Source organism: Perna viridis, chromosome 1 (genome assembly GCF_037379345.1).
Source record: "Perna viridis isolate PV_CMFRI_1.1 ecotype Kerala chromosome 1, ASM3737934v1, whole genome shotgun sequence".
Lineage (NCBI taxonomy): Eukaryota > Metazoa > Mollusca > Bivalvia > Mytilida > Mytilidae > Perna > Perna viridis.
In genome coordinates, this window is record NC_142445.1 from 67,452,700 (window position 1) to 67,471,155 (window position 18,456).

An 18,456-nucleotide genomic window follows, 5' to 3' on the forward strand; every position below is an offset into this window, starting at 1 on the left:
TATTTTTCAACCATATTTGTCTGTCTTTAGAGCAGGGTACGGCTGCCAGACAGCCCTTCTGAAAATCATTGAGGATTAGAAGAAGGCTATTGATGATAATTAATATATTGCTGCTGTGTTGATGGACCTCTCGAAAGCCTTCGACTGCCTTCCTCATAATTTATTAATTTAAAAACTAAAGGCATATGGATTATCTGAATCAGCTTTAAGCTTGATATCTACAGCTATTTAAGTAAAAGACAACAATGTGTAAACGTTGGTACAGGTATAAGTATATATATATCTTTCCAGGTACTTAGAAAACTGAACATAAAAATATTTCATTTAATCTAGATGGTAACATCATACACTGTGAAAAAGAAGTGAAATTACTTTGTGTAACAATTGATATCAGCTTTGATGCCCATATATCTAATATCTGTAAAAAGGCACCAAGACAGTTACATGTACTTAAACGTGTCGGTAAACATTTAACAAAATTATCATGTCAAATTTTAATTATTGTCCTGTAATATGGCACTTCTGTGGCGATTGTGATACCAGAAAAATAGAGAAAATACAGGAGCGTGCCCTAAGATTTATATATAAAGACTATTGTAGTACTTTGAAATTTAATTTAATTACCAAGTTCATAAGAATTAGAATGATAGCAATAGAGGTGTATAAAATTATTAATGAACAGTGTCCATTATATCTACATGAACTTATTGAAATTAAAAATTGTAAATTGCTCTTTTAGAAATAACAACATAGCAGATGTTCCCAGGGTAAGGACAACTACCCATAGGCTACACTCTTTAAGATATGCAGGAGCCAAGCAGTGGAACGAACTGCCGAATAAGATGAGGGAAGAAATGCCTTTGGGTTAGTTTAAAAGTTTGGTTGGTAATTGGGAGTGCAGTTCGTGTCAGTGTTCCTCCTGCAAATCCCAGTGAGTTGTAGATCATTTATTTATTTATCTTGTATACTCTGGCTTTTAAATTTTGATGTACATAACTTTTTATTTCTGTTTTAAATGCTTGAATTACTTTTAGTGCTTTATATAAGCTATTGCATGAATGTTAGTTGAATGTTAGTTTATCTGCATTTTATGTTTACTTTATATGCTTTAATTTTGCTTACAAATTGCTGTGCTTGAAAACATTTATTCTTTGCATGATGTGTTTACTGTTTTATGTATTGTGCGTGTCATATATGCATGTCGGATAAAAGCTCTACATAGTGTGACCAAGTGGGGCTCGATAGCAATTAATGGCCCAAAGAAAACATGAATATGGAATTATTTTAATTCAGATTCAGAAGACATTGAAAAGATCTACAAAATAAGAACAAAGAGACATATAATACAACTACAAAACAATTTAATTATTAAATAGATGCAAATTAAAGAACATTATTGCAAATATTCAAACAAATAACATTAATCAGATTGCATTTGCATGTTCAAAACAGATTGAACACATAAATAGAGCACAACTCAACAATCAAGCAGTTAAATGTAATACCCACATTTAACTATAATACTACACAAAATGACCATTAAAGTTCGTTAAAAGTACTCACTATAACAAGGTACCTTAGCATCAAATCAATTAAACTGACTCAATTATATTCAAAATCATAATAATAAAAAAATTAAATGAAACTTGCTGAAAGCTCTAACTTGCAAAATGCCAGTACGAAAAATGAAAAGTTGATGGAAAAATGAGCACAATAAAAACCTTATCTGCTTCTGCTGGCTATACTGCTTTCTAATATGTACACATTGAAATACTGTACAAAACCCTGAGTATTTATACCAAAATAAAATACTACTCACGAGTGGAAAATTTAGGAGTTCCAACCCCTTAATATAATTTTACCAGTAACAGTCAGTGAATAGATTTTAGCCACAATGTGAAGTAAATGCAAAATGCAATGAAGCGTATAGTGACTCAGAACACTGTAGAGAACAGATCAAATTTAAAGAAATGAAATATAATGGAAAACAAAATTATTGAACTAATAAAAAATCAGCTTGTCCACATTATTTATTCTTTGCATGTGCTTACTGTTTTGTGTGTTTTATGTATTGTGCTTGTCATATATGTATGTCGGATAAAAGCTATACATAGCTTATGTTGTATTGTTATATGTACAACCGACTTGAAATGAATCTTATACTTTTTATTTATGCTTTTATGTCGACCCTCTCAGGTAGAAAAAATAATGCAAAGATTACAATGATTAAAACAAAACCATGTTATTTTACACATTAATTGAACCAGATGATTTATTATTGAAATATACCATTTCATTACAATATCTCTGAAGAAAAAAATGATGGATTTAGCACTTATCACAAGTTAAAATGTCATTTTGCCTTGCGCGGAATTTTTTCGGTGCTTAACCTGCACCAGGCCGAATTTTACATGTACGACACTAACATCCGGTGAAGAGAAAGTTCGCGTGGAAAATTTTACTTGTAGACATTTTGACGTATACATTACCAGTTTGTGAGGACCTGCATCAATATGTATAATATTTTGAAAGCTTTTTCATCTTGTATTTAAATTTCATGGATATTTATGCATGACAATTCGTTATGTCCAACTTTCAATGGTCGCACTTCGTACTTCCAAATTTAGCAATTATTTTTTATTCAATTATTAACCTATTAAAGACTTCTCAAGAGCCAAACAAATCAAAACACAGAATAATAAGTGCAGATTCGTCAGCATGAGTTTCAATACATGCACAATTCCAGTATTTGTTTACCATTTATTAATTATGAAAATTAGTCATTTTTTTCTGAGATTGGCTCTGCCACCCCCTTTTATTTAATTGGATATTGATGTGTCGGGTTGGGGTCAGAACAGTGTGCCATTCGAAATTATTGAATTTTCCTGCACTCTGAAATAATGTTTCTCATATTATTTTTATTATTACCAGCGCATACACACCTGACAATGAGGCATAAACTTTAGATTAAAAAATGATCAGCAAAGATCATAATTACAATGTATCTGGACTAAGATGCCCTGGTTTATGCCTTAGATTTTTATAGGTTTAGAAAAATTGAACATGGAAGTGTAAAAAGTTTTATTTTATGATGCCATTATGAACAGTTGTGTCATTGATTATGATAAATTTTAACTTAATATAATATGAAACAAAGTCCAGGTTACTCATATTCCTTGGTAGCAGTTTTTTTCTTCAATGATATGATTTTTTTCCCTTTAATTTGAGTTGTTGATATAACATTTATACCCATCTCAGATTGAATTGATTTTTTATTGCAGAAACAAAACTTGAACCACCATGGACTACGATATGCTGTATGATGATATGTATGATGATGAGGCTCTACAAGAAATGATGGCACAGTATGGAGATTATGAATATGATGATTATCCAGAATATTCAAGGGTAACCTTGAGGGACATGCTCAGTAGTTGTATGATACCGACCATAACACAGACATTACAAATGTTATTTCCCTTGTATCTTCTCAGTTTTGCATTTAGAATGACTTTGTTCCTTGGTGGTACAGGTAAGAGTGAAAACTACTTTGCCATTTCTGTTGATGTACATGTATGTTATTTTGCCGTGTCTTTCGGCGTAAGTTATTTTGCCATATCTTTTGGCATAAGTTATTTCGCCAAATCTTTTGGGGTATGTAATTGGCATATGTTGTTTTGCCTAATTTAATTGTTATGATTTAAGGCTATTCAGAGTCACAAACTCACAAAATTATGAGATTGCCAGAAAGCAGAAAACATGGTTCTCAACTAAAAAAAATTAAAGAAATCAAATCACATTTATGGTTTTAATTTTTTTCATTACTGGACAATACCACATTTTGAGCTCTAGGTCATGATTGGTTAAGCCAGGTGTTTATGAAGAATTCTACTGCTCTATGCTTGTATCCTGAATTATTTTTCTTATCATTTTCAGACAGCAAAGGGGTATCAAATATGCCTACATGGTTCCCACATCTGACGAGTGCAATATTTGGTGTTATGGCTTTATATACAGTATTTGATGTAAACATTGTCTCAATTCTCATATGTGGGCTCTTAGCTTACCTTGTGTTGTTGATGTCATATTGGCTATATAGGAAATACTGTGGTGTATTGGTTTCTTTATTTATTGCCATTTACATAATTATTTGGTAAGTGGTGTATAATTGTGCAATGTAAAATATGAAACACACATTTTAAAATGGTTATAAATATATACTGACAAAAGGAATATTCATTTAACATCAATCAGAATAACAAATATCAAAAATGATTTTAAGTATAATGTTGTAAGATTTGTGTAGACATATATTTATCGATTCCAATTCTATGATATGGTCGTCTATAAAATATCGGCAAGGGTAAATATGATAACATATTGTTATAACATTGATAATTTCAGTTACTTTTCCAAATACTAGTAATTTTGTTTGAGTATTATATACAATATACCTACTTTGTTTTCAGTGAGCTTTTCCTTGTAGACAGTAAAGAATGGCACAAAATAAGAGGTGAAGAAATATCACAGTGTTTTATTGCAGTTTTCACCTTGGCAAATGTAGTATGAATTTAAAAGAATGGTTTAAAGAAGCAAAATTTTCTTACAAAACAACAAAAATGATAAAGTAGAAATTCATGTTGTTTAAACTAGAATCTTGATTCCTATTCATTATTGTTCTTGATTGTCATCATCTGTATGGTAGTGAGGAGGAGAAGACATGTGATACATGTACTTTAATTCTAGCTTAACATCACTATTAAAAGACACATCAATCATGTCTAAGATATAGCCCAAGTAAGTACCTGGAACAATAAACACATCAAACTTGTCTAAGAAATAGCCCAAGTAAGTACCTGGAACAAAAAACACATCAAACTTGTCTAAGATATAGCCAAAGTAAGTACCTGGAACAATAAACAAAAACCAGTTTTGCTTTTAGTGCTTTATTTTCATCTTGGTAAGTACATCTGTACCCAAAAGCTGATTAAACAGTGAAGAAAAATTGGAAATGATGTCGGAGGATGTTCTTTTTGTTAAGTATTTTATTCAATACATGTATTTTATTTCACAGGTGCCCAGATAATGTTGTCTATGAAAGTGATTGCATTAAGTTTTGATGTGGCTAGTGACAAGCATGACATCCCAAGATTTGATGGCTATCTTGGATATGCTTTCTGTGTTGGGACTGTCATATTTGGTCCTTGGACCAGTTACCATGACTACATAAGTGCTAATCACAACAATAGTACCAAAGGCTTTGTGAGTTTTGTAGATGCTTTAAGTATAATTATAAGACATTTAATTATCCCAATTCTAAAGGATGAAACCTTGACAGTATTCACTTAGATATGTGTTTATCTTCTGAGAAAATTATTTGAAAGTAACTTACTTGAAGAAATTTGTACTTTGTTAGGAAGGGTGGAGACCTTTTCATTTATTTTGCTCTTTTTACCATATTTGTTCTTTTTATACCCCACTGCACGAATTGGTGAGGTATTATGTGATACCCTCTAAAATGTTGTGTGTCTGTCTGTATGCACCCACAGTTTCCTGATGATAACTTGTTAACAGCGCAATGAACTGTTTGAAACTGCACAGTTTTTATGTACCATTTAAGTACCATAAAATACAGATTAAGGTCAATTTTCATCTAAATCCAAATATAGTTTTTGAGTTTGACCATTTTTAACATGTTGCCATCCCCCTTTTTAGCTCACCTGGCCGAAGGCCATGTGAGCTATTGCCATCACTTGGCGTCCATCATCGTCATTGGTCGTCATTGTTAACAATTTTTCAAAACTCTTCTCCTCTGAAACTACTTGACCAATTGGAACCATACTTGGTATGAATGTTCCTTGGGGTATCCTGCATAGAATTGATGTGGGGATTTTTGATCTGATAAACATGGGCACCGTTACCAAATATAGAACATAGGGATCAGACAGTAGTTTTTCACATATATCTCCAAAAACGGTTAGGTTTAGCCAAATTTTGATGGGATAAAAGTGTTCAGCATGATGAGATCTTTCTGCGGTCAAATTTTCATTATAATCTATTAAGCCATGTTGAAGTTATTGCCCTTTTTTCAATGTTTTTTTGCTATTTTTACGTTATTTCTTTCAAAAATCTTCTCTGACACTATTTTACCAATTGAAACAAAACTCTGTATAGGTGTTCCTTGGGGTATCATGCTTAGAATTGAATTGAGGTTTTTTGATCTGTCAAAAAACATGGCCACTGTTACTAAAAATAGAATATAGGGGTCAGACATTAGTTTTTTTGTATTTATCTCCAAAACTGTTAGGTTTAGCCAAATTCTTTCAATAGCTGAAATGATCCTTATTTTTAGGACTACAAAAGTCTTCAGGCATAAAATTTGTCAGACGCCTTCATATAAGAGTTATTGCCCTTGACGGGAAAATGACAGGGTTTTTTTTTTTTTTTTTTTTTTTTTTACAGTTTTTGGCCAATGTCTTGAAAACTATGGTAGATTTGGACTTTCATATACTGAAATGATCTTTATGATAAGTCCTATCAAAGTTTTCTTGAGTCAAAATTGTTTGACAACTTCTTGTTTAATTTATTGCCCTTGAAAGGCAAAATTCAACAAGGTGAGCGATTCTGGCTCCTGGGAGCCTCTTGTTTTATCATTAGGTTGCAGGGCATCACTTAATGTTCCATTAGTGCCCTGTTTTTGTTGTTATTGTTTGATCCAATAAATAAAGAAAAAGATTGTGAGAACAACCTAGTACTACATCTGAGTAATTCCAGTTCATTGTTTTTTTTTTTACTTGAACTTTTTCAAAACATGGTACTCATCTTTTAACATATCCAATACATGTACTGGTCTGATTTGGTCAACTTATTTAAAAGTATTGTGAAATAAAATCATGTTTTTACTGACGTTTATTTCAGACATTGCAGTGGATACTAAAACTTGTTAGGAGCAGTATTTTATGTCTTGTTTGTGTTGTTATATCTACCTGTCTTTCACATTGGTTGATAATTGATGATAGTCCAAAGTAAGTTATTTGTTCAATCATTTGTTTGATAGCCTTAATAAATTTCAATTATAACAAGTGATAGATCCAAGCAAGATATTGTAATTTAAGATGAATCTTAGTCCCTCATCTTGAATGCTCCTTAGGGATAATATTCCATTTGGGGTCATGTCAGTGACATATATACTGTAAGTTCAGAAATTAGTGCAAAACCATGTGAGTAACTTTAAATAACAATTATTAACTCTTATTTTAGAACATATCTTATGTGGGGTTTTCTTTGAATGAAAAGGAAACTGAACATCAACTAACAGCATTATTTTAGTGGCATGAATTTCCACCAGAGATGAGATACAATAAACATAACTGGAATAAGAAATCTGCAAAATAAGAGGCAAAATTACTATAAAATAAAGAATCAATATTTTGATATTCTATATCAGTAAGACCAAAAATCTTCCAATTAACAGCACATAACTATGTATTTAAAAAAAATAAAACTAATAGAATATTTTTGCCGAAGAAGATTAAAAGATTAACTACTATGTATGATATAAGATTACAAATTCAAAGTTATGCTAGCATAGATTGATGAAAAATCATGAAAAAAAAACAAAAACAAAAAGATGTAAATATTTCATCGTTCACAAAAACTTATAATTTGTTATTTTTTGTCTTATCACTACATGAGTGTGATTAATAAAATTTGAATGATTCTATTTTAGATGGTTAGTGGCCTATAGAGATGCCCAGTCTTTTAGATTTAGTCATTATTTTGTAAGCTATGCGTCAGAAGCTTTAGCAATACTAGCTGGCCTTGGCTTCACTGAAGAAGTCACTTGGTAAGTTGCAGTGTTTCTTAAGGGAATATTTAAGTATCACTGACTATCCTTAGTATAAGTTTTTTTTTTAGATTGTTGTTTCAAATTTTAATTCTACCACTAATTCTGATTTATTACACGAAACTTCAGAAGTTGGCTGGTTTTTAGTTCAGATGTTAGGTTAGGTTTTTATGTAAATGCAAATACACAATTTGAAAATATGTAAGTTAAGTTTCTGTTTACAAATCTAATTTTTATATTTTCATGCTAGGTTCTTTGTGTTCCTAATCTATACATACACACATTTTCAAGTCTTTTGGGAAACTGGATAGTAAATACAATTTCAGATTATGTTATTAATGGTTCCTACATAACACCATTTGAAATGGGGCTTGCAAACAACATTTTTAATTGCTTAACCGGAGGTAGTTTGAATAACAACCATATTGTGCATACACTGAAGAACTTGTCTGTCTTGGTAGATAAATTAAAAAAAAAGTTGTTTTTTTTTGGGGGGGGTTTATAATTACTGAAATTTGGTCAAACAATTTTCTAACACTTAATGTTTTCTGACTTAAGATATCTTTGTTTTTACATTACTTTATAAAGTAATTTTGATTCTCCACAGGGGTTTGACAGTAAGTCGACCAAGCAGTATTGAATTACCTAGATCTTTAGTTGAAGTAGTTGCAAACTGGAATTTACCTATGCATTTCTGGTTGAAAAATTGTAAGTAATATCTTATATTTTTCTATTCAGTTGATAATTTTTCTTCCAGAGATAACAATATTCTTCAATATTTTTCTTGTTTTGCATGCATAGCCATTTGAAATGCTTGTCCTGTTTCCTTGCATTCAAAACCTTTTCCTCTTAAGAATTTGAGGCTTTTGATTTGACATAAACTGTGATTAACATGATTAAAATCACTTAAATGCTATTTCATCACTGGCCTCATATTTCTCTTTTTTTCTGGTGAATTTATATTTATTGGCTTTTAAATTCTATTTCACATTGGAGTTTCTTATTCAGCAGTTTCCAAAGTTTTTGTTGGAAACAAGAAGTAGGTGTTAGGGCTTACTCCAACCTGTTTGTTTTCCAGCTATAACTATGTAAATAAGTGCCTTATTTGTGTTTCAGAAATATTTCTCCCTTTATTTACAGATGTATTTTTAGTTGCCCAGCCTTATGGTGCATTTATTGCAATCTTTCTTACATATGCAGCAAGTAGTCTTTTACATGTAGGTATTCTCTTCAGTAGAAACTTCAGTAATATGTCTTTATATGTCTTTATATATTTTGTATGTATTTGTTTAATCTTTGTCAGCAATCATTTGTTTTACCTGCTAGTTTTTTTTTATACTGCTAAATATGAATTTCAACAAAGATGATCAACATCTTAGTGTATGTACACCTTACGATATTTGTTGGGTCTTTTTTTAAGAACTCTATATCACCAAAAAATTACTCTTATAAAAATTGTAATAATAAAATTACCAAACTGATAAACTTTAGGCATTATTCTAAAGGAAAGTCCATATAACAAATGGCAATATCAGGGTAAAAAAAACAGAAAATTGGAAACCACTGCATCACTTGACTTTGTACTGGCATTTCTAATTGAAATGGTAGATTAAACCAGGTTTCGTAGTGAACTAAACCTCCTTTAGTATTAGTAGGTAGAACTGACAAATTCTTCTGTAGAATACTGACAGTCACAGTTGTTATATTTTAAAACTTTTTTGGTAATTTTGCTAAGTGGAAAAAATTTACATAAAAGTATATTGCTAACTGATTGAAAACTGTGAAGAGGGTAAAAGGTTTATTTATATGAAAATGGTATAGAAAGCTGCCTTCAGTCATAAACAAAGTAAAATTTTCAGAAAGATTTTTGATGAATGAATGAGTTATGGGTCCTGAAATGGGTTCAATTTTAAAAATGTTCTCCTTTGAAACCACTTGATAGATTGAAACAAAACTTAGCATGAACATCATGTAAAACATTTTTAACAATCTATGTGTTTGGATTTTGATCTGGCAAAAAAAAACATGACCATCGTTAATAAAAAAAGACCATACAGATCAAATTTCAGAGTTAAGCAAATAATTAAAAAAAAAGAAGGGTTTAGCTAAAATCTGGCAGGGAGTAAAATTGATCAGCATGATAAGTTGGACCTATGCTGAAATTTTCAGGAAGATCTGGACAGATGAATTGGTTTTGGGTCCTGAAATGGATTTTTTTTTAATCTTTAACTATGAGACAATTTGTAGATGGATTGTAGCCAAACATGGCAAGAATGTTGGTTAGGATATCCTTAACAATAAAACAATATTTATGTCATTACATTTTTACATAAACACTTATTTTATGTATTGAAGTGCTTGCATATGATATGCTTGTTACGCTTCCTGACCTTTGTGTGCCCATCTGTCAGTTTGTCTGTTCATATACATTGTGACATTGTCAAATGTATATATAAACAAGTATTTCCGTATTGCTATCAGGTTGTATCACTTAGTGAACTCTGAGTTCTAGTCTTCTGTTGATGGTGGTGTTGGTTTGAATATTCTTTAGTTATATTTATCATAGGTGTCAGTGTAAATGACAATCTGACAATTGAATCTTTTTTATTTTTTTCAGGGTCTCAATTTTCAACTAGCAGCAGTATTATTTTCACTAGGCTTTTACACATATGTAGAATCTAGTAAGTCTTTGTTCAAAATAAATTCTCTGACATGTATTTGATATTGGTTAAGATAACACTGCTCTCTTAAAACATTCTGGTGAACAGTCTGGAATCAAAATAAGTTTTGACTAAACTTGAGACAGATGCATAAAGTACTTAGATTAAATACCATACCTTCATGTGATATTGTCCTACCACAACACTTGTTATTCCTGTAGTGGTATTAATTCAATGTGGATCCTGTAAAATTCGACAGATCTTCTATTCCTAATACTCAGTTAAAATCCAGACTCAAAAATATACATCGTTCTAACTCCAAAAAATATGGTACACCTAGGTACAGATATCTTGTACTTTGTAGAGATTCTTTATAATTTGTGAAAAAACTATTCCAAATCATCTTCCAAATTTACCAAAGAAGATGCTTTCAGAATGCTGGAATATTTCATTGACAACATATTTGTTGAGTATGGTGGACGTGTTCAACAAATGGTTGGCATTCCAGTGGGAACAAATTGTTCTCCACTACTCACTGACCTATTCATTCACCCTCATTTGGGTGACTATAAAACAGGTCTAATCCAAAGGAAGGAACATCATTTAGCGAGATCCTTTTATCTCAGTTTCCGCTATATATAGATGACTTATCATTGAACAATCCTAGTATTGGGGATTTTATACATCACATCTACCCCAAAGAACTTGAAGTAAAAGATACTCCAGCAACATCCTTTCACCACTTGTGTATGAAGTTTTTATATCAAAACTCATATATTATGCTATAACTATGCTGACTTTTTGTACCACACTAGACTTCGAACAATTAGGCCTCTGGAATAGGATTATGTTGCTACAAGATTTAAGTCATCACTACAGAAGTTTTATGGTCTTCATCATGAATTCGTGGATCGTTATGATGTATCCATTTGAACCATGAAACTGATTGTGCAACATGTCATAGTTTTCCTTTCCTCTTTCTTCTTCCCCGGACTTGACTTTTAATGAGCAGCTCAGCAGGTGTTTGTATAAAAGCAAAGGATGCTTACCCTACTGGTGCACCTGGTCCATGTGGAGTTGCTCATTTACTTTTTTTTTTGCTTTTTACCTGTTATTTTGGTTATTTTGTTTTCCATTGTGTGTGTCTGTTTTCCATGTCTGGTCTTTGTCCCTGGATTCCACTAGAATCTTGGTTTCCTTGATTACTCTTGCCTGTGTTCCCTTTTAAAGATTTATGTTACAGTTTCTTGAAGAAATCAAATGCTTTCTATTTCGGAAGACGTGAAGTTCAAGGTCGGTGATCTAAATAGGGAAGTTTTTCTGCATGTTTTCTTCAACACAGGGAAAATTTAACTTGCTCTCAACCTGAAAAAAAAACATAAAAACTTTCTGGAGATACAATATTTATGTTGTTTTTTTTTTCTTCTTCAGTTTTCAGAAGTAAGCTATCTAGAATATTTAATGCTTGTATTAAAGCAAGAAGATGTAAAGACATTTGTGAACACGAGTATAAAAATGTAAGTAAATCTTATTGTGATCTTAGAATTATATCACTGTCCTAAAAGTCCTAAGTTTTACATGGATTGATTTTGATAAATAGGTTTACAATACCATGTTTAATTCTTTTTATTTACAAAAAACCTACCTATTTAAATTTGCTTAAAAAAAAAAAAACCCATTATTTCTCATCTAATTGATAAAGAAAATAAAATTCCTGTACCTATTTTTAATACCTACCCATATTGTAGGTTGTGAGTAGAGAAAACAACAAATTAAAATCTTTTGAAAGATTTACTGGCAGATAAGTCTCAATACAGCAGTGCAAACATTGATAATATAGTGATATTACTTGTGGTAAATTACTGTACCTCTGAATGGCTTTTTCCAATGATAATACCTATTTTGACTCTGAGTTATCCTAAATGAGAGACTTTGCTAGTCTAAATGCTGAAAATCATATCTGTTACAAAGGATATAAATATTGTGTTTCAGAGTCATCCTTATGTGATTGTAGTGAACCTCATTTTTGGTGCTTTATCCATGTTTCATCTTGCCTACTTGGGTCTTATGTTTGATACTAGTGCATTGAGTGAGGAGGTTAGTCATTAACTTGTATAGTCATTTGATAATTATTAGTCCCCTACCAGCTTTAGGCAAAAGGGGTTTTAGATTTGCACTCCAAAAAAAAAGTTGAAGTTTTTCACATTTTTTTTCTAAATGCTATCAGATCTTTAGCGTTTTTTTTTGGTATGTGAGTCAACCGTGACGAGTTACAGATAAGTGGTCATTTTGTTCTGCTTCACTGATTTTTTGGTATGTGAGTCAACCATGACGAGTTACAGATAAGTTTTCGTTTTGTTCTGCTTCACTGATTTTTGTTCAAGATATGGCCCTTGAACTTTGAAAAATTTACCAAAATTTAAGTTTTCCGCCCTTTTTTTTTAAACACCTGCAGATATTGAGCTGATTTTTGGTATGTGAGTCAACCTTAAAGAGTTACAGATGAAATTTAGGTTTCATTCCCTTTTGCTGAATTTTTTTCGAGTTGTGGCCCTTGAATTTACCAAAATTTAAGTTTTCTGTACTTTTTTTCTAAGTGCTTGCAGATATTTGGTATTTGAGTCATATCTGTCCAATTGTCCGTACATAAGACTTTGCAAATCTACATCTATTAAATGGATTTGAACATCCTTTTTGTGTTTGTCCATATCCCTTCTTCTGTTCAAAATCAAAGTCAATTCCTCAGTTTGTCATTTATACTTGATGATCTAAAGTAGTGTTTGGATCAGTGATATGAAGGGGACTATGTATTGTTTTGCAATATTCTCAGAATGCTTGTTAATATGTGCACATAGATTTTCTTTCAAGAATAATTATTTCACTAAAGATTTGAAACATCAATTTTACCACATTCAAGCTTTAGTGAGGATGTTGATTTTGTTCATGAATAAAAAAAAAACAGGCATAATTTCAAGATACCTGTTACAACATACTTAGATTTTTGTCAAATGACAAACTCACAGATTAGAACTTTCAAGAGAGAAAAATATGTGTTCCAAAAATCATCTTCTTGAAACCCAGAGGTGATGCATGTCTATCTCATAGTATTAAAATTCACCTTCAAACATTTGCATTGTAAAGTCTTTTATATTTAATTTTTAGGGTTACAGCATGGACCATACACTAGGAAAATGGTCATCTCTGAACTATGCAAGTCACTGGGTTGTTACAGGAACATACATCTTTCATTTATTGATATAAGATTACTTTGATATATTTTATTGTTTGTTTAAATAGGGTTTTATTTACTTGGTTGTTTACTTTAAGTCTCTGGGTCAACACCTGGGAATTTTTATTGAGATTAATTTGGTAATTGTAAGATACATTGTTCATTAAGGGTTTTTTTTTTTCAAGAATACAACATCAGAGGTTAATTTTAAGTTGCAATATCATGTTGTTTTTTTTTATTTTTGGTTGTTAAAATTGCACCCTGCCAATATTTTTTGCCAAATGGTTGCAATATTTACCAAAGTCATTTGCATGTATTTATTTCTGAACCTTTAGACTACTTACTAATGTAATCATATACTTATAGATCTGGGTTTTGTTTTGTTAATAATAATTATCACATATAGTGTGTATTTAAATCTATTTCATTTTTGTTTATTGTTAATTATACCCCACGCAATGAAGTTGCGAAGGGTATGTTTTTGACCCGTCAGTCCATCCGTCAGTCCATCTTCAGAAATTAACCATGATAAGTTACAGGACAAGTTTGTAGTTGGTTCTGCTCCGATGATTTTTACCAAAATTATGGGCCTTGAACTTAGCTAAATTCACAGAAATAACCATTTTTTGGACTTTTTTTTCTAAACGCTTGCAGATTTTGATATGATTTTGGGTATATAAGTTCACCATGACAAGTTACAGGTCAAGTGTATGTTTTATTTCGCTATGATGATATTTACTTTGAATTAACTGAAACTCAAAGAAATCACAGTCTGGAGTTCGAAACTACCATTCTGAGTAATAGAATTTAATTAGAAGATAACGGTCTAAAGCCTAAAAAACATTCTTATTCCTCTTTTTATTGGGGTCCTTCTGCATGTATTTCTCTTACAAACAATTTACTTGAGTATCCAACATGCGGACGCATGGGGTATGTGAGCATGCTCACTAAGGTTCCTTAATTTTTACATGGAAAATCTAAGAACATTGTTACTTTTTACTTAAACTGATGTGTGTTTTACAATTTACATAAACTGATGTTTTAGAGTATATATTTTTTCATTGTGTTTCATTGTATATGAGTTTATATTATTACCATTTTGTTGTTTTCACCCTGAGTCTTGGAAAAAGGGTTGCTAGTTTAGGATTAAAAATTTCTTCATATTTTATTTGGAAGTCTTGGTACAGTTACTTTTGTATGTTAAAATATAAATTTAAGTGTTCAAAACATTTGTTGAAAATGTTATACATGTATTAGATACATTATTAAGGATTAATAATTTTGCCAGTAACTCTATCTAGCACAGTATCCAAACCTTTATTTTCCAGTAATGTGCTTTATAATTATTTATACAATTTATTCACATTGTACTTTACATGTTTTTTTTTTTATAATTATACAGAAAAAGTGTTAAATATATTAGTCCTATAAAATAAAAACCTGGAATTCAGTCCCTCCATTTTCCAACATATTTAGGTGACTGACACTAGCTTGCCAGTAACCTCAAGCTTCACTGGAGAAGAAGTATATAGGAATCACTTTCTCTTCATAGCAACTGTTTAGCTGATCATAATTGAAGAGTTGCATTTTAATAAAGATTGAACATTGATAAGGAGACATACAAATACATCAATTTACTGGTAAGAGTTGAGTCAGGAGATATAATGTTATGATCCAATTTGTAATTCTTGTAGTTTGAAGCTTATTTTACCAGCATAATATTACTTTCAACACAGTGTTAGATTCTTACATACCATCAGGATAACACATGACATTCATGATATCTTGTAAATATAAAGGAATGGAGGCAATTAGGGCTTATGAATTTGCATACTTATCACAAATTTTATTTAAGAAGTGATTAGTGATCTCTGTTAGATAATGCAAGGCTAGGAAATCTCAGACACCCTCAGGTAAGATTTGTATGTTCTATTATCGATAGAACCTCAGTAAAGAACCTGAAATCTTAACTTTGGACATCTAATATTTTTTCTGTCTTGCACCATCAGAAGTATTAGATTCTTAATATCTTACATTTGTAGTATTAGTGACACAGGATTAGAACAAAAAGTGTATGTGTACATTATATTTTGGTGGTGCTACTTTAAATATAGTCCCAAGTTAATTTATTGAGATAGCTATTCATTTCTCACCATAAATGGTTGTCATTTCATCATAATACATGTATATAGCAACCAGGGTGTCAAATATTTTAAATAATAGGGTTTCATGATATCTAATTACTAATGTGTATGATTCTATAATGCATGTAAATTTTGCTAAGGTTATACAATTGAAGGTGAGAGAACCATATTTATATTCATTATAACTGTATTTTTGCATATACATGTACTTATCTATCATTTGAATCATTTTAATTTTCTTGAATTGAGGAAAATGTATCTTGTGAAGTACTGTTGGTAATTGCCTTATCTACTGAAGAACTTTTTATGACTGTATTCTCTACTTAAGGACTGTTAATTACTGTATTCTTTACTGAAGTAATGTAAATGACTTCCTATCTACTAAGCACTATTTGACTGTATTCTCTACTGAAATATTGTTAATGACTGTCTTTATCTATTGAGCACTGTTAATGACTGTATACCCTACTTGAGAATTGGTAATGAATATTTTCTACTTAAGTAATGTTAATGACTGTCTTATCTTCTACGCACTGTTTCTGACTGTATCATGTGCCTAAGTACTGTTAATGACCATATTCTCTACTTAAAAAACTGTAAATGACTGTATTTTCTACTTTCTACTTAAGTATTGATAATGCCTGTTTTATCTACTTAGAACTGTTAATGACTAGATTCTCTACTGAAGTACTGTTACTTGTTTTGATTTTATTTACTTATGAACTGTATGTGACTATTCTCTACTTAAGAACATTTGATAATTGTAATATACTGAATTACTGTTAATGACTGTCTTATCTACTAAGTACTGTTTTACTATATTCGCTACTTAGATACTGTTAATGACTATCTTATCTACCGTATTCTCTACTTAAGAACTGTTAATGACTATCTTATCTACCGTATTCTTTACTTGAGAACTATTAATGACTATCTTATCTACCGTATTCTCTTCTTGAGTACTGTTAATGACTATCTTATCTACCGAAGTACTGATAATTGATCTTATTTACTGAAGTAATGTTAATGACTGTCTTATCTGCCAAGCACTGTAAATGACTTCTTATTTACTGAAGTATTGTAAATGACACAGCTATATACTAAACACTGTTAATGGCTGTTTTCTCTACTTGAGCATTGGAAATGACTATTCTCTACTCAAGTACTGATAATGACTTCTTACCTACTAATCATTGTTAATGGGTGTATTCTAGACTTAAGAACTGTAAATGACTGTATTCTCTGCTACTGAAGTACTATTTGTGACTATCCTTCCTACTAAACACTGTTGATGACTGTATTCTCTACTTATCTACACAAGTGCCATGATCTGTGAACTTTTCTACTGAAGTGCTTTTAATGATTTCCTTACCTACTGAAGTACTGTTGATGATTTCCTTATGTACTGAAGTACTGTGAATGACACTTATCTAATGAAGTACTGGAAATGATGATCTTATCTACTGAAAACTGTTTATAACTACATTATCGACTAAGCACTGTTTGTCTGTATTCTCTACTTAATGTCTTTTCTACTAAGCACTGTTAACGACTCTTTTCTACTAAGCACTGTCAATGACTGCCTTTTCTACTAAGCACTGTTAACGACTCTTTTCTACTAAGCACTGTCAATGACTGCCTTTTCTACTAAGCCCTGTTAATGACTGCCTTTTCTACTAAGCACTGTTAATGACTGTATTGTCTACCGAATTATTGTCTGTTTAACTTCTATTTAGATTTTTATATATACTGTAATGTTGTAAATTGCTACTTGTGTGCTGTTTAGATATTCATATGTCATTGAACAGTTAAGTGATCAATACATGAAAATATTGTATAAGTTTTTAATTGTATGAGAAATTCATATTAGTAGAGCCACGCATGTGTGTACTGTAAATGGCTACTTGTATACTTGTGGCTACTGGTTTAGAATTGTTAGGCATATGTGGCTCAATCAATACTGGGTTCCAGTACAATATGAATGACTGTAATATTTTCTGTATTGTACTAACCTATTGATACTAAAACAGTAGACACAAGTTGTCCTTTACAGCACTACAATAGACTAGACAGTCCTTACTAGTACTTAGTATATAAAATTAAATGAACGATCTGATTCCCGTGTTTTGTCATAGTCAAGTTGTTATTATATTAAGATGTAAGTTGAGAAGGAGTCATATATTCTTAAATTAAAAAATGATGCCAAAGATAGTAGGGATATTTAAAATTCACACAGTTCATGAACGAATGGCACTAATATATTTGGTTTATTTTTGATGAAAAGTAGTATATCTACAAAAATTTTCTTTCCTCTTTGTAATGCTGATTACCTTCCCAGTAAAACAGATTTCAATTCCCTGGCAAAACATGATAAGCAGATAGTTTTTTAACCTGTGATATTCAGTGTGTGTCAAGTACTTTAAATGTCTCTTATTCTGTTGTGTTCAGCATAAAATGCATGATGACCATATGTGCCTTGTTTCCTAGGGTACATTATTTTGTTACTGTTAGACAGTCTTTCTGAAAATCAGGCAGGTTATTTATAATATCATTCATTGAAATATATACATGTATTAT

General features: G+C 31.1%; 1 protein-coding gene across 2 annotated transcripts; it reads left to right on the plus strand.

Moving 5' to 3' along the window:
• The first annotated feature begins 2,416 nt into the window (after positions 1 to 2,416).
• On the plus strand, positions 2,417 to 15,110 carry LOC148630068 (protein-serine O-palmitoleoyltransferase porcupine-like). Of its 2 annotated transcripts, none has more exons than XM_088560501.1 (13): positions 2,417 to 2,544; positions 3,282 to 3,532; positions 3,937 to 4,153; positions 4,470 to 4,513; positions 5,075 to 5,262; positions 6,919 to 7,025; positions 7,730 to 7,846; positions 8,454 to 8,554; positions 8,987 to 9,063; positions 10,464 to 10,527; positions 11,938 to 12,023; positions 12,499 to 12,603; positions 13,669 to 15,110. In XM_088560501.1, the coding sequence occupies exons 2-13, from the start codon at positions 3,301 to 3,303 to the stop codon at positions 13,765 to 13,767; spliced, it is 1,437 nt and encodes a 478-aa protein (XP_088416627.1). In that variant the 5' UTR covers positions 2,417 to 2,544; positions 3,282 to 3,300; the 3' UTR covers positions 13,768 to 15,110. The 2 variants fall into 2 exon arrangements, with proteins under 2 accessions (XP_088416627.1, XP_088416619.1); XM_088560493.1 differs by having other exon boundaries at positions 2,418 to 2,515.
• Positions 15,111 to 18,456: the final 3,346 nt, after the last annotated feature.

Bases quoted from the DNA above. Each gene is read 5' to 3' on its own strand.
- LOC148630068 (XM_088560501.1), top strand. From the start codon at position 3,301: ATGGACTACGATATGCTGTATGATGATATGTATGATGATGAGGCTCTA. The intron at 7,847-8,453 runs GTAAGTTGCAGT...GATTCTCCACAG, and splicing joins TTCACTGAAGAAGTCACTTG to GGGTTTGACAGTAAGTCGAC. The intron at 8,555-8,986 runs GTAAGTAATATC...CTTTATTTACAG, and splicing joins GCATTTCTGGTTGAAAAATT to ATGTATTTTTAGTTGCCCAG.